The sequence below is a fragment of the Pithys albifrons genome, chromosome 10, assembly GCF_047495875.1.
Source record: "Pithys albifrons albifrons isolate INPA30051 chromosome 10, PitAlb_v1, whole genome shotgun sequence".
Classification (NCBI taxonomy): domain Eukaryota; kingdom Metazoa; phylum Chordata; class Aves; order Passeriformes; family Thamnophilidae; genus Pithys; species Pithys albifrons.
The window spans coordinates 7,449,833-7,465,544 of record NC_092467.1 but is presented as its reverse complement, the minus strand read 5'-3'; the positions used below and the strand labels follow the sequence as shown (position 1 = coordinate 7,465,544).

The 15,712-nt window shown below is 44.7% G+C and overlaps 1 protein-coding gene across 1 annotated transcript in view; it reads left to right on the top strand.

Annotated features, from left to right (window-relative positions):
* The first annotated feature begins 1,179 nt into the window (after positions 1–1,179).
* The window catches only part of RGS8 (regulator of G protein signaling 8), a 43,534-nt gene continuing 29,001 nt past the window's right edge, over positions 1,180–15,712 (top strand). The window contains exon 1 of the mRNA XM_071565477.1: positions 1,180–1,459. Within this exon, the coding sequence (XP_071421578.1) occupies positions 1,349–1,459 (111 nt within the window). The 5' untranslated portion in view covers positions 1,180–1,348. The remainder of the gene's footprint in view (positions 1,460–15,712) is intronic.

Genomic DNA, 15,712 nt, shown 5'->3' with positions numbered 1-15,712 from the left:
GAATTTGTGTTCACATCATTCTAGCCTAATGCTGAATTCCTTCATTTTTAGCTTGTATGAGCTATTAATTTTTATCTTGGAATCTTGGAAGTTCACTCACCTTTAGGTTACCTTTTTTTTTCCCCTCCCTTTCACTGAATAGAAGCTGTCAGTAATGGAGTGAGGAGGATCAATTTTCAGAGAGAAATTGATTCCTAAGCAGATCCATGTTCAACTGTGATCCTTGTGGATTCCTTCCAATTGAGGATATTCTATGATTCTAAAAAGAATTAATTTTTGTTACTGCTTTTGCAAAGAGGAGACTCACCCTGTGACAGTTATACCAGACATTTTCATTCCCTTAACTTGTCAGTGGTGATATGGAATGAAGCCACTACACGCTATGTCTTATATTCAGAGTGCTGCCTTAAAAGATGCTGGATTTTGTTATTTAGTTTCTTTACTGGTAGTGGAATTAAGATTTGCATGGAATTTGCTTGTGGATCATCTGTGTTCCCAAAGCAGGGATGTCGGAAACTTGTTTAAGGTCATGGGATACAGAAAATAAGTTACTCCGGAAAGTTCTTCACTCCCCTCAGATTCTTATTAATAATAACTGTGAACATAATGTGCTGAACTTTGCTTTTTAATTGTGAAATGAGGGGTACTGTGTCACTTGGTTAGTACCTATTTGCAAAGGCAAATGCTGTTTACCTCTGATGAGTCCCAAATTAGGATTATCAAGTGCTCAAAGGGAAACTGATGCTCTAAGAGGCTTAGGCAGAAATGTAGCACTGCCTGGAATGTTCTTTTTGAAAGCACTTGTTAAAACATGTGAGCGAGCTGTCTCCGAGCCATCCACGTCCCTCTTGTGCAAGCTGCTTTGTGTGGTGTTTGTTTACCCACTGCTATATTAAGGACTCACTGCATTTATAAGTGTGTGACACAGCTACAGGGGGAGAAAGAATTGCAACAAAACACGTTGTCTGAGCTGCTGCTGTCCTGCCACAATTAGGTCAGTGGAAAAGATGTGTCCCAAATCCATGCAAGTGATGTGTGAATGAAGGTGGCTTACAAGACAAATGTATGAGTTTGCCAGTGTTGTGTGAATTTTGCCACAGAGAGGATATTAATTTTCTTTTGTTTTATAGGGCATTGTGAAAGGTTTTGCTTGGGCTTGTGGCAACCTGATCTACAGAAAATCACTGAACCACAATCTGGTTGGTACACTTAGCTGCATATTTTGGTAGAAGCAAGAGTAGACAGACCTTACAAAGAAATCCATGGAAACTGGGGGTGGTCCTACTGCAGACCAGTATCACCTGCTTGATGATTTCCTTCTGCTGGATCTGAACAAAACACTGATAAAATGGAGACAGTCTATTCCCCACCTGTTGGAGAACTGACTCTGGCATGTTCCAGTAACTTTGACTGGAACAACCCTTTAGTAAATTTATACTATCCCTTTGTAACAGCAAAGGTAAGGTTTTTGTGTTTCAATGTATTTTTTCCCCCTCCAGAACAAGAATGTAGCATGCTGGGTCGATTCTCAGTGGCCAAAGTGTTACATTTAATTTTATTTTATTTTTTATGTTTTATTTTATTTTGTTTTTATATTTTATTTTATTTTTTTATATTTTATTTTATATATTTTTATATTTTATTTTATATTTTTTTATATTTTATTTTATATATTTTTATATTTTATTTTTATATTTTATTTTTATTTTAATTTTAATTTAATTTTAATTTATTTTTCTTAAAGGTTTCCAAGCCTATCCGGAATATTTCAGGTTAAGCCAACTTGGATAAAGATTGTAGCCTTTGGTACAGGGCAGTTTGTGTGAATTTGACTGCAAGGGTTTTATACAAACTGCCCTAAAGACAGGAAGTGTTTTCAGAACTCAAGCTGGAGTTTAATCCTGTATTGTGCTGGTATCTCTCTGTAGAGAGCTAAATTACAATATAATTTACTAAATTACAATGTAACACAGCAGCTTTGTGTAATCCCGTGCTGCAGATATCCAGAGGTTCAGGGTGCTGATTAATTCCGACTTCTGTTGTAAACAGACCACTGCTATATGAAAATATCACTCTTAACAAGTCAGCTTGAAATAACTCAAAGAATGGTTTCAGCTGTTTGCAGCTGGATTTGTACCCACTATTTTATCCCATGGGAAAAGGGGGAAAAACTGCTCTGTACTGTTACTCTCCTGTAGTTGGGGTCTGACAGGACAGTGATGTATATTGTTCTGTCTTGGACAGCACAGTGACCTTAGTTCAGAGCTGATGCAAAGGACACAGTGTGGTGGAAGCCAGAGGACATTACTTGGGTGTACAAAGCTATTCCTGGACCCAGTGCTGCTGGGTGTGAGCAGGGGGTGTTGCTTTGCATGTTCCCAACCCCAGGAAGGCATGACTACTGCTCTGGATTTCACCAGCATCTCTCCCAGTGGGAGGAATGGAGCAGGTTTGGCATTGGTGATGCCCAGCGTCTGGTGAATGTGGGCAGCCCCAGAAAATGAGTCTCCATTGGGAAGAGCAGAGGATAAAGACAGCTTATGCTCTCAAATGTAAGGATTTTTATTTTTTCCCCAGTTATTTTTACCTTTAGTCACTTGCAGGGTGGTTTGTTTGGACCATGGCTGCTGTTGTAACCACTGCTCTGGTGAGGCTGGTCGCTGCTCTCTTTGGCCTGTGTAACAGCAGCAGGAAAGGCACAGACAACAACAGCCACCTAAATGGTACCAGATGGAAATCCCCCATGTTAGCTTCACATGACTTCACCTCTAAACGTTTGGGCTCTGATTCTAGGCTTGTGTTCTAATTTGTTGTGGGTTTTTTGAAAGCATTGTTTTATGTAATTAAAAAATGATGATTACATGCAGCCACCAGCTGTGCCAGCCACAATCTACAGCAAGCAGAGCTCTGTGACAGATACATTCAGATGGGTTGGTTACATTTGCCTCTAATAACCCATTAGGTGCCAGCTTGCTTGATGTGTTTTGGTCATCTTTGTGTTCATTGTAGAGCTGAAGAAAAGTGTTGTGGATGGTTCTCCCATTATTTTGGTAATACTTTAAATATATTTGTATTTCGTAGAACCATAAAATCCTAGAATGGTTTGGGTTGGAAGGGACAGTAAAGACCATCTAGTTTGAAACCCCTGCCATGAGCAGGGACACCTTCCACTAGACCAGGTTGTTCCAAACCCCATCCAACCTGGCCTTGGACACGTCCAGGGATGGGGGAGCCTCAGCTTCTCAGGGCAACCTGTGCCAGTGCCTCACCACTCTCACAGGGAAGAATTTCTCCCTAATATCTAATCTAAACCTACTGTCTTTGAGTCTAAAACTATTCTCCTTTGTCTTGTCACTATGTGGCCTTGCAAAATCTTACCTTTTTCTTGTAGGCTCCCTTCTATATTTCTGTAGCCATGAAACCTCTCATCTGATAGTTCCACAAGGCACTTTCCCATGTAGTTCATAGAAGGAATGATATGTAAATTGCTTCTGAGTTTTCATTCTGCTTATCACCTAATGAATCAATATGCTCTTTTTTCAATCACACCTGTTTTAAGCTGTACAGTTATAGTCAATTTCACCTGCCTTCCTGAGGAAATCCCTTCATACCTCCTGTGCTACTGGCACTGACCTTCTCTGCACCATTGACAGCTGGATGGTCAAAGGTGGATGTTGCCTTTGGCTGTTTTGGCCTTTTTATCCCCCTCACATGTGTTGCTTTTAATATTTATCAACCTTCAGTTTCAGTGACTAGGTACCTTTTTTGGTGCAAAAACTAGTGTTAAGCATGTACTTACATATTTTTTTTTAGATATTAACTGCTTAAAAAGATCACAAAGTACCTGAAAAAGCAAGCACCAAGCTTTGGCAACATTTTCTACTTGCCCAAGTAGCAGGTGTATACCAAACAATGATACAAAAACAGTTCTGAGAACATTTGGTACAAGGGGCATGTTTGATGGCAGTTTACTCTGGAACAACAATCATAGTGTACTATTGGATTTTTTTTTAATGTTATCCTCTATTTGGGGAGTGATTTAAAACACTCTCAGTCCTGAGAATTTGACTTGTTTACTGAGCAATTTGAAGAGAATTGTAGTTGAAGGCTTCAGCTCTTTGACTGTGTCCCTTGAAATGCAGACTCCTTGTTTGTCATCTATTCAATTTTTCTTGTCATTAGATTTATATTTGTATGTAAAGGAAAAAAGATGTCCAGTATGTTTCTGTAAAAGAAAAGCCTAAAGTATATTTTTCTTGTGGCATGAACAGAACTAATTTGACAGCAATTACAGGGCTAGGGCTCTGAGGAGGACCAAGTGACTCCCATCCTTTCACACAGCATCATTTCACTTGAAGTGGCAAAACAACAGTGTGCAGAGCAAAAGAGATGTGAGATTTCTCGGGGGTGATTCAGCCCCCAATAAGTGTAGAATTGATGGTGTTTTGCAGCTCTGTACAAACCTACCAGAGAACCATGAGGAGATGTGGTGGGTGTTGGGCTTATTAGCTCAAGGTTGCACAGGGTTTTGTCTCAGAGGGAGCATCCCAGGATCAGCCTGGGGAAACCTAATTGTGGCCTTCCAGTACCGGAAGAGAGCCTACAAGGAAGATGGAGAGATTGTTTGCAAAGGTCTGCAGTGACAGGGCAAGGGGGAATGGCTTCTAACTGACAGAGTAGGTTTAGATTAGATTCCAGGAAGAAATTCTTCCCACTGAGGGTGGGCAGACCCTGGCAGGGGTTGCCCAGAGAAGCTGTGGCTGCCCCATCCCTGGAAGTGTCCAAGGCCAGGTTGGACAGGGCTTGGAGCAACCTGGTCTAGTGGAAAGTGTCCCTGGCCATGGCATGGGGATTGCAGCAAGATGACTTTTAAGGTCCCTTCCAGCTCAGAATCACAGAATCACAGACTATTCTGAGTTGGAAGGGACCCACAAGGATCATCGAGTCCAACTCTTAAGTCAATGGCCCACACAGGGGATTGAACCCATGACCTTGGCATTATTACAACCAAGTTTTAACCAACTGAGCTAATCTCAAAACATTTTGTGATTCTGTGAATACTACACAGCTCACATAGGAAGCTCATTCATCTCTCACCTCTCATGCTTCTATACAAGGAAAGAATTCTGGAGTTTAAATTAAAAGTACCATATCGTATTCATAGTAAAAGATTAAAAAAGCAGCTATGGAAAGCAAGAGCTTGTTTTGGATATTTAAGATGTCTTGTAAAAATCCTAAGAATACTTGAAATAGAATTTAAACTGAAAGCATATGCAGTCATGAATTCTCATTTCCTATTTTCACTGTTAATATTGTATAACTAAAGCCAGATCCAGCAAAAAAAGGATTCTTTTATTGGGAGGAGCATAATTTTAGCACAGCTGCCACAGAAGCACGCAGGGCCATGCTCTGCCCACAGTTGCCGCTGGAGATGGCTTGCTGTGTTTAATGTATTTGCAGGAGCCATGTGAAGAAAATATCTGGCATGCTGTTACTAATTTCATTTGTGGAAGATGAGATAAATATTAATGAATATAAACATCTATTAAATGTAGGCTCACCAATTAAGTAACTATGCTGACTGAATTAATATACAGAGAAGTAGTCAGGATGATGTTCAGCTCGAACAATGCTTTCTGAAAAGCAATTTATGTGAGTTTATCATTTTATTAATGCTACCTGAAAAATCTGTTTAAGTTGGGAGCCTGCAGACCTTTTTTCTTCACATCAAGGTCATTTCCATCCCTTTTTTTCGGCTCCTCACTGCTTCGTTGGCAGTGCTGATCAAAGCATTTGGGGGATGCCTGGTGAGCAGCCCTTCATTATTTCAACTAGGACCAGACTTTTGGATCCAGCACACTGCATGACCTCCTAAACAGCTGCTGCAGCTCCAGTGGGGAATAGGAGTAAGTGACAGAGGTTTGGAGGATATAGGAATTAGCTGACAGAAATAAAATAATGTGCAGTTAATTCTTGCTGCCTCCCCATAGCTCCTGCTTAAAAAGATTTAAAAATACTGAAAAGTGTCAAAATAATCAGAATCTATTATGCAACAGTAGGAAATACTGAATCTGTTCTTTAAATAGCCAGTGACACAGACAGGAGATTTTTGTGTGTTTTCCTAGGGGTTACTGTTCCCTTTGAAATGATAAAGTAGGTTGCTGCTTTATTCCTTAGCCTTTCACAGAAGTGGGAACTGAAAGCTGGAGGTGCACATTGTGTGTTGATATATAAATTCTATGATACTATGCATCTTATTATGGAGAACAGACATCATGTAGTTACAGAAAATTGTAGGCATTTTAACAAATTCATAAGCAGAAAATGTCATTTAACATAGAATCATAGAATCACAGAATCGATTGGGTTGGAAAAGACCTTCGAGATCATCAAGTCCAACCCTTGGTCCAACTCCAGTCCCTTTACCACATCATGGCACTCAGTGCCACGGCCAATCTCAGGTTAAAAACCTCCAGGGATGGGGAATCCAGCCCCTCTCTGGGCACCCCATTCCAATCCCTGAGCACTCTCTCTGGAAAGAAGTTTTTTCTGATCTGCAACTTCAATTTCCCCAGGCAGAGCTTGAGCCCATCGTGCCCCCTTGTCCTATTGCTGAGTGCCTGGGAGAAGAGACCAACCCCCACCTGGCCAGAACTTCCCTTCAGGGAGTTCTAGACAGTGCTGAGGTCACCTCTGAGCCTCCTCTTCTCCAGGCTAAACACCCCCAGCTCCCTCAGCCTCTCCCCACAGCACTTGTGCTCCAGTCCCTTCTCCAGCCTTGTTGCTCTTTTCTGGCCCCGCTCCAGCCCCTCAATCTCTTTCCTCAACTGAGGGGCCCAGAACTGAACACAACACTCAAGGTGTGGCCTCACCAACGCAGAGTACAGGAGAAGGGTCACTTCAACATGGAAGTTGATTTATAGTTTATTAAGTATAGCTGGAGGATAAGGAAAATTGAGGATGAGAAGTCTCACCAGAGTCTGCTGAATGCTGTGTCCATCATAAAAGATTTTCTGTGAGGGTGCTTAGGAGAGTGAGTTGCTTAACTCACCTTGCTCTCAGCAGTCAGGACTTGAACGTGATGCTGTGAACAGTGGGATGTTTCTAATTGAGCTGAGTGCTTAAATGACCTCTTTGGCAGCTCTTGCATTTCACCTGACTTTGCTTTTGAACTGCTGTGGGTTTGTTTTGGGTTTTTCCCCCTCCCTGGAGATGGGATTGTTCATGCTAATGTCTGACTGTGGATGACTCCAAATTCCTTTAGTCACTGTGGTCCCTATTGCAGGGGCTTCTGGGGCCAATGCCTCCCCACACCTCCATGTTCTTATCCACATCTTTTCTCAGGGCACTCTGAGACTACACAAATGTTACCACTTACCAGTTGCCATTTATAACATTTCACGCATTGTTTGATAGATGGAGTGTTGGGACTGTTGGGAATAAGCTTTTGGTGGCAGTGGCCTAAAATGCCCCTACTAAATGAATAACAACACTTTTGCTGTTGTAACTATGGGCTCAGTTTATTCCCTAAACCTGCAGGAAAAATGCATTTTGCTTCATGATCCCTTAGTGTAGGAAATACTTGTTCTGACTGTGACAACCCTTCCTTTCAGTAGTCCTGGTAAGCACGACAAATGAGGTCAGCACTTGCCTTGGTCCTCTTCACACACATATTAAGGTACATGTGGATAATTGTGGGAACAGAAAAACCTATTGAAAAAATGTCAAGAGGCCAAAATGTTTATTTTTCATAGTTGTCAATGTTAGGATGTTCAAGAGAAAGAAGTGCTGACTAGCACTGCTGGTAATAATGACAAATAGTGAGGTCTCTGCTTAGAATAGAAGAAAAACATTAGATTCAAGAGGGCTCTTGGGAAATCAGGTAGTCTCAAGCTGCCTGGGTGTCAAGAATTTTAATAGAGTTAGCTGTGAAGTGATTTCAGAATAATTTGTAGCGATTTTTGACAAATTTGGGTGGATAGGTGAGGACTTGGGTGATTACAGATCAGTTTCATTTTCATTTGCAGGAGGAAAAAAATCTGAAACAAAAGCACAGGTTTGGAAGATGTTGGACAGGTAAACCATATGGTTGTTTGGAGGAGAGTCATCTCAAAACAAAGTAATATCATCCTATGACAAACTATAAGGTCTTATTGCTAAGGGAGAGGCAGTACATGACAAATACTGAGTCTTTTTGGCATAGTCATGCTATGTCAGACTCAGAATGAAACTGGGTACAGAGTGGTTGGATGATCATAGAATCATGGAATGGTTTGTGTTGGAAGGGACCTTAAAAATCATCTCATTCCCCCTGCCATGGGCAGGGACGCCCCTCACAAGACCAGGTTGCTCCAAGCCCCATCCAACCTGGCCTTGGACACTTCCAGGGATGGGGCAGCCACAGCTTCTCTGGGCAACCTGTGCCAGGGCCTGCCCGCCCTCACACGGAAGAATTTCTTCTAATATCTAAATCTAACTACCTTTCCTTAAGGCCCTTGTTCCTTGTCCTGTCACTACATGTCCTTGTGAAAAGTACCTCTGGCCTTTTGTAAAGCCCCTTTAGCAACTGGAAAGCTGTTACAAGGTAAATTAAATATGTATTTTTAGATGCTTTTCCCAGGAACATTTCGTTCAATCTGGGATGGTGACCAGAAAATGTAATTTCCTGTGTTTGTTAGCAAACTAGTACAAGTTTGGAGAATCTGTAGACTAGTGGGAGAAGGATATGACTGGGTTTCAAGCCTTGATAAATTGAGAAAGAGTCATGGAAAACCTAGGAATTTGCCATGCAATCAGATCAGTGGGAGATGCTGTATTTAGGAGAAGCCAGCTCTAGTCAGCAGCAGACACCGGCTGTTCTGACAGCAGAAGCTGCTGGTGTTTATACTGGGTCACACGCTAAACATGAGTCAACAAACTTGTCCTATTGTGCACAGGCAAATACCATGCTGGGGTGTAAACTGTCATGCAGACAGCAAAACACACATTGCCATCTCTTCCTCCTATTCAGCATGGTGTGCTTTCACCTAGAATACCTAATTTTGGGGTTTGGAGCTGTGCTCCTGAGGAGACCCTGTGTGTTGCCACAATCCCCAGTCTGTGCTGCTGGGCCAGCCAAGAGCAGTGCTGTTTGCTCAGTGCCTTGTGACTGGGGTGTTGAATGATCCTATTTGATACAGAAAAGCTGTTTTGTCCTGTCTGTGAGCAGGGAAGGCAGAGACTGATGTGAGAGAGCTGATGGGGTGAATAAATCAGGTTCTCTTCTTGGTGTCATGCATGCTGCTGCCCTAAAGCTCCACTCTTGGCCCACTCTGAGCTGACCTGTTATGCCAGCGTGTTGGGACAGTTTGTTTTACACGTGGTCACTCCATCTTCTTAGCAGGTGTCAATGTTTTCCAAAAGAGAGAGGTACTGATATTCAGGCAGTTGTGAAAGTCCTTTTTTTTCTTTTTAATCTTGATCTCATTGCATATTTCTCTCAGTTTTAACCTCACAATCCCTGAGGCTGATTATGTTCCCAATGCTAGATTTTTTTAAGGGCAGAGGGGCTATTTACATTAGTACCTTTGCATACTGTGGGTGCTGCCTGAAGTCCACAGGACTCTAGGACTTGCACCCATGACGCCTTTGTGGTCAGCCTGAGCTCAGAATCATATGGATTTGGATCAGCTTTATGCCATGCAGCTGTGGGGACTCAGAAACATCTTGCCTGCCTGCTGTTGGGAAAACAGTGTCTGTGCAAAGACAGGTGATGGAAAATCCTGAAACATAACCCCCTATCTGGATGTCTCCTTGCTTCGATGTCTTGAGTCACTGCATAAGGAATATGCAAGCAGGATATACACAATTTGGCTACTAAATAATTTTACGGCATTAACACATGTTAGAATGCTTCTACATTCCTTTTCCTAAGACTTCTAGAGAGTCTTTGCTGGCCCTGTAGGCATTGCCAGGAGCAAAAGGGTTGGTCTCCAATGCTCCCTGTAGCAGATCCTTAATGGTGCTCAGTTGCAGTTTCTGCCTCTGTATTTCCTATAGAATTTTCAAACCTTTCCAACTCATGGCTATTTATAAGGGATGTTCTGCTGACTCACAATGTGGCTCTGGGTTTTGCTGGACTGCACTGATAGAAATCTGAAAGATTAATTAATCTGAAGGTGCGTAGTCAGAGCTGGCACGTGGCTTTCAAGGCATGGGAGCCAATTCTCAGGGTCAAGGTGGCTGGACTGCGTTTGCCAAGTGTCTGGACTGTGGCCAGTGTCACGAGAGCACCTAATTGCAGCAGTCTGGGCAGTGGAGAGGGATGAGTGAGTTCTCAGGCCTCTTGTTCTTTGCCAAATGATGCTTGGGTCAATCCATCTTCCACAGAGGGTAGAGACACACATGTCTCTTCTCCAAGTGCGCTAATTTTTAAACAGAGGCTCAGCAGTGTTCCCAGATGTTAGTTCAGCAATGCAAGGGCTAAACAAACAGCAACAGATGGGATATCCCCTGTTGTTGTGCTCCACAAAGCCAGAATGCGACTCCAAAGCACGTTTTGTGGAGTTGCTGCTCACAGCGGGTTAGTTTGAGTGATTGGTGAACGACGGTCAGAGGAAATGAGAGAGCAGCAGGATCACTGTTATATCCTTCTCAGTTCTGATTAGGAAGGAGCACTAGAAGATGATGGCTCACCTCTGAGCTCTGTGTGTTGCTGCTGCAGCAAGGGTAAATGCAGAATCAATAGCAGGTTTTATAAGACTGTTTTTCCCCCAGAAACACTTTGCTAAGAGTGTTGATCCCAGGGGCATTTACTTTAGGAGAGAGACAGGTTAACTCAAAGTCCTTTCTCAAGAGAATTCTCTGTTATTTGATGTTTTAACAAGAAAGACCTTCTCCAGAGACTATGCTTTCTCTCAGGTAATTAATCTGTTTTGCAGAGCTTTTCCTTGCATGTTTCAAGAGACTAATTTCTGTCCCCTTTTATTTGAAAACAACACCTAATATCAGTTGTAGCCTTTGGTCTGTTGGTCTCCAGTGATATGGTGGGTTCTCTCACCTCCTAGGCTGGACTTCAAACACACAGAAGTTCCAATACAGCTGTCTGCAGTCAGTGCCTTTGTTCAGTGCTGTCACTGACTTGGACTCTGCTACAGGTAGTCAAATCTCTGCATCACCATCCTTTCTGGAAGTCTCATCCCTTGCTGCTTTCAGATAAGTGTCCAGAAATATGGCCCCAGGATCAGGGACTAGTGGAACCAGAGGTGACAAGCATCCACAATTTAGTCCTCTTTTCCTCTTGGTTTCCCCATAGGAGTTTGCCTTTGCTGTCATTTGCAAGCCCAGTTTAGCCAATAAAAGGCTTTCCCACAGTCCTAGGGTCACAAGTTCCAAACGAGACAAGTAGCAGTATCATGCTGTTTCCCACCAGTGCCAGCATTGCCACATGGTAATTTCTGGAGCTGAAAGGCCTCTTAAGTGTGGAATGTCTGAAAAACCCTGGAGTGACTAGCTCTGGGGTTTCCATTTCCAAGGCTGGGAATTGCTGGATTCATGACCTGGTTTAAGTAGGGCAGAGAATGTTTGTGTGTGAATGGAAGGGGAAAGAAATGTCATGGGCCAGTGGGAAGCTGTCTGCCCCTGCAAGGGACTGGGGTTCCTAAAGTGGATCCAAGCCATCAGACTTCACAGCCAGGATGAGCTGCTAATTTTGGTTATGGCACTGCCCCAGCTGCCTGCTTGGAAAGATGCTTGGGTTTTGTTTGTGCACAAGGGAGTCGTGTCTTGCGGGTGCCCCATCCACCACGGGGGATGGCTCTGTGAGCAAAGGGCCAGCACTAATGCTGTCCTGTGTGGCTGTGGATGAATTCGCCCTTTATTCTGTGCTCTCCATCCCTGCTGAGCCCGGAGCCCTGCCCTGCTCACAGCCCAGCATAGATGCTGCCATTTGCAGTGCCATTCAGCCAGGCTTCCACACCCTGGTGCCTCTAATCCCGAACAAAACCCAAGCCATGGAGCAGCAAACACAAGACCTCTATTCTCAGCCTGGAAAGCCTCAAAGCTGGTTCTTTGGGGCGTGGGGTGATGAATATGCAGTTGCTGGAGCTCTCAACAAAGCAGTTAGCTCGGAGCACACACTCCTCTCCCATTGGATCCGTAGTCTTTGCTGCAGATTTTCACAGTTACATAAATATGGCCTATTTTCCTCTCACAAATTAACATCTTGCTTGCTAAGTTTAGGCATTTGCATGCATACAAAACAAACCTGATTTTTCACACGCAGCTGGAAATCCTGGATCACCCAGGGAGAAGCCATCCCTGTCCCTGTAAAGCCTTCACAGCAGTGACAGACAGTGGCACTGACAGTGTCCCCTTGCGAGTCCTGGATCCCACACTGCAAATCGTCCAAGGTACCTTGGCCTTTTTTTTCCTCTGGGAAAGTCAGACCCAAGTAGAGTAATTGCGAGGATGCTGGAGGGTCTGTCTTCCTGGAGACTGGAAAGTTGGCTTCATGCTTTAGGGCACGGAGCAGATGGCTCCTCACTCCCCAGAAGACACTGATGTGGGTATTGTTTTCCCCAAAGATGGTTTGTGCCCACCCCCCCAAATGTACTGGGAGATGGCACTGCAGTATATCTGTATTAAAAACAGCCCCGTGGAGAATGGATGTCACTTGGAAATCTCCCAGCCCTGGGGTGTAAGAAAGCTGACGTGCATCTGCAGAGACTCTGGGCAGCTTTATCAGTGATGTAAGTAATACAGATGCAGAGAGCTGGAAGGAGTTGCCTGCGCCCCACTTTGCAGGGATATTGCTCCCTTCTTCAGCATGCTAGAGAGATCCAGCTCCACAGCACCACTGGCATCTCTCTGTAGTGGGGAAACAATCATAGCATCAAACCTCAGCTTCTTGCTTCTCCTGTGGAGGGAATAAGGATGGGATACCTGGTTATAGGTACTGAAGTGATCATCCCTTTGGCCTTGTATGGGCTGCTACAGGCAGAGAAGCCATCCACAGCTATGGATCCACAGTAAGACCTTTCTATTGCAGGGCTAATGGAATGCTGGGACTTGAAATATGTTCTGACAGCTCCTGGCAGAGTGACCCATGAGGGGGAACATTTCCTGGAGCTGGGTGCCAATGTCCTGAGGCCAGTGGAGCAGGCAGGCTGTCAGGAGTGCTGGATTTTGGCTTGGTAGGACTGATCCTCTCCTGCTCTGCTGTAGAAGCGTGTGTGCCTGTGGAGCTGGATCTCAGGTGGGTCTTGAAGGTGTGTTACTGGACAGAGTCACTTAGAGATGGACCTGGCACTCTCAGATTAACTGCTTTGGAGGATATTGACTTGGAAACTCTGTGATTGTAATTCTGTGCATCAGCCATTGATTTCTATTAACGGCAGCCCTGTGGCTAGAGATCTATGTGTCTGCAAACACCAGTGAGAAACCTTGGAGCAGGGAGCTGCCATAAATGAGTACTGTGGGTTTCAAGCATTTGACTTGGCTTTTGTTTTAATTCTTCTGACCAAACTGGGCCCCCCAGGTGAGATCCAGACCTTCTGAGTGGTAAAGCACTAGGACAGAGGAGGGGAAGGGGTATGGGAGCTTTCATAAACATGTAAAAGGCATTAGGCACAAAGCTCTTCCTTCCAGAGGGGCACACACTTATAAGCATGTGATGCTTTATAAAAGCACATTGTAAAAACCTGTGGAGTGAGGAATTAGTGTTCCTTTGGGGAGGATTACAATTGGATTTCTGAATTCCCATGTTTTGGATCTGTCATTGCAGCAAATCAGCAGTGTCAGGGACTACTGGCAGCTCTGTATGCAGCTTCCTCACAGCATCCAAAGGGGAGGTGTCAGGGCTGGAGTGTCTTTCCACCCTTTCCAACAACCCTGCCAGGCCTTTGTATCTGCATTGGCACAACCTAGATAATAGGAATGAGAAGGGAAGGCTGAGCTTTGTGCTGGTTCTTTGGGTATGTGCAACCCACTTTCTGTCTGCCTCAATGCAATGCCATCTTTAAAAGCCCTGGGTCAGGCCAGCCCTATGCCATCCCTCTGCATTTCTGAGAAGGTCTAGGCTTGGAAATTAGTTTTATGTTCAAAAGGAGAAAGGAGTCACCCATGAAATATGAATTTTGTATCACTGCAATCTCTTCCTGCCCTCTAGCACAGCTCTTCCCCTCCCAGGTAAAAGCAAACAAAGACAACGAAGTCCCCTGTGCCCAGGCGGTAGTTTTCCTTGCTCCGATGGTCCATGAGGTCCTAATCTCTTCCCTGTCCCTTTCCCCCACTATGCCCCCAGTCAGCAGTGGATTCTGGCAAGTTCTCCATGGGCAGCAGCCAGCCTGCGGCAATAATGAGAGCAAGTCAGGCAGTGCCATCCTATACAAGCCTCTGTCTGCTCTGTGTGTGTGCATCTGCGAGAGCGCGCTCCCGCTCTCCCTTCTCCCCCTTCCCTCTCTTTCCTAACCCCCCTCCTTCCACCAGCTCTTGTTCTTTTCACGAGATGCAGGGCTGGGGAGCCAGGAAAAGTGGCACATTGCTACTGCTCCTGCAGAGATAACTGTGGCCAGGTCCCTTGCCCTCCCCGATGCACCGGGAGTCTACAGACACTGTTCCTCAGGGCCCCAACCAGCCATGTCCATCAAGCACCAAAAGCCACGTAGCTGCAAGACAGGTAAGACCTAGGAGGGCCAAAGGCTCTGTGGTCCTTCACTTGGCTACAAACCCCTGGGGGAGGGATTTTTACTTGCTCCTGTCCCACTTTCCTGCAGGAAAGGACATCTCTGCAGGCAAAGTGGGAGGAGAAGGGTGCTGCTCAGATGTCACCACTATTAATGGCATGGCAGCGCTTCTCCCTGTGCATTAATCTTCCCGTGGCATCTTATGAATGGTCAAAGGGACACAGACACTGCTTGTAATTAGCAGGCGGAGAAAGAGCAGTGTGTTTCTTACACTCAGCCCAACCCAGCCCTGGCTGGGCTGATGGAGGAGCAGGACTGGTTCTGGGGTGATCTCCATTGCAATGGGATTAGCGCTGGGCCTTTGATGCTGGGAGGAAACATTAGCCTGTGCTGGTGCCTGCACCTCTGAGATCTTCACCATCTTTGCATTTTTCCCCCTCTGCTTCACTATTATTGTGATTTTAAAATGGTGGATTTTATTTCCTTTGAATATTTGGATATCTGTGACATTGTGACTAACACCCAGGCTGAATGCTGGGGCTGAGCTGATTAAAAATAAGACTAATTGGAGCAAAAGGAGACCATGTTGGAGGCAAGAGAATGCATTGAGCTGAGACTGTAGTGAAAATTTGCAGATGGCAGAGGCATGTGTGCTCTTTGGGAGAAGAGCAAGCAGCTCAGCTGCGGGGGGCTCATTTTCCTGCTGCCTGGACTGCAGGGCTGCTGTAACTAATGGAGACCCCTTCAGCAGTGAGGGTCATCTCTTTGCTGTTTGATGATGGGGGAAATAAGCTGGTTATTTGGCACAGCTAACAAATACAAGGCACTCGTTCTGTTGGCATGCTCTCCCTGTGGCTGCTTCTGTCTGTGCCCCATCCCAGTTGAATGCCGTTGCATCCTCCCATCTGGGGAGTGTACAGGTTGCATAATGAATGGGCTGAGCATTTTCTGTCCTGTTGTGCTGCCCTTCTCTGGTCCCTGAAGCCCCAGGCTCCTCCAAAGCAGCACTGGGACAAGCCTGGCCTTTTGCCCTGCTGTCCTTCCATGTG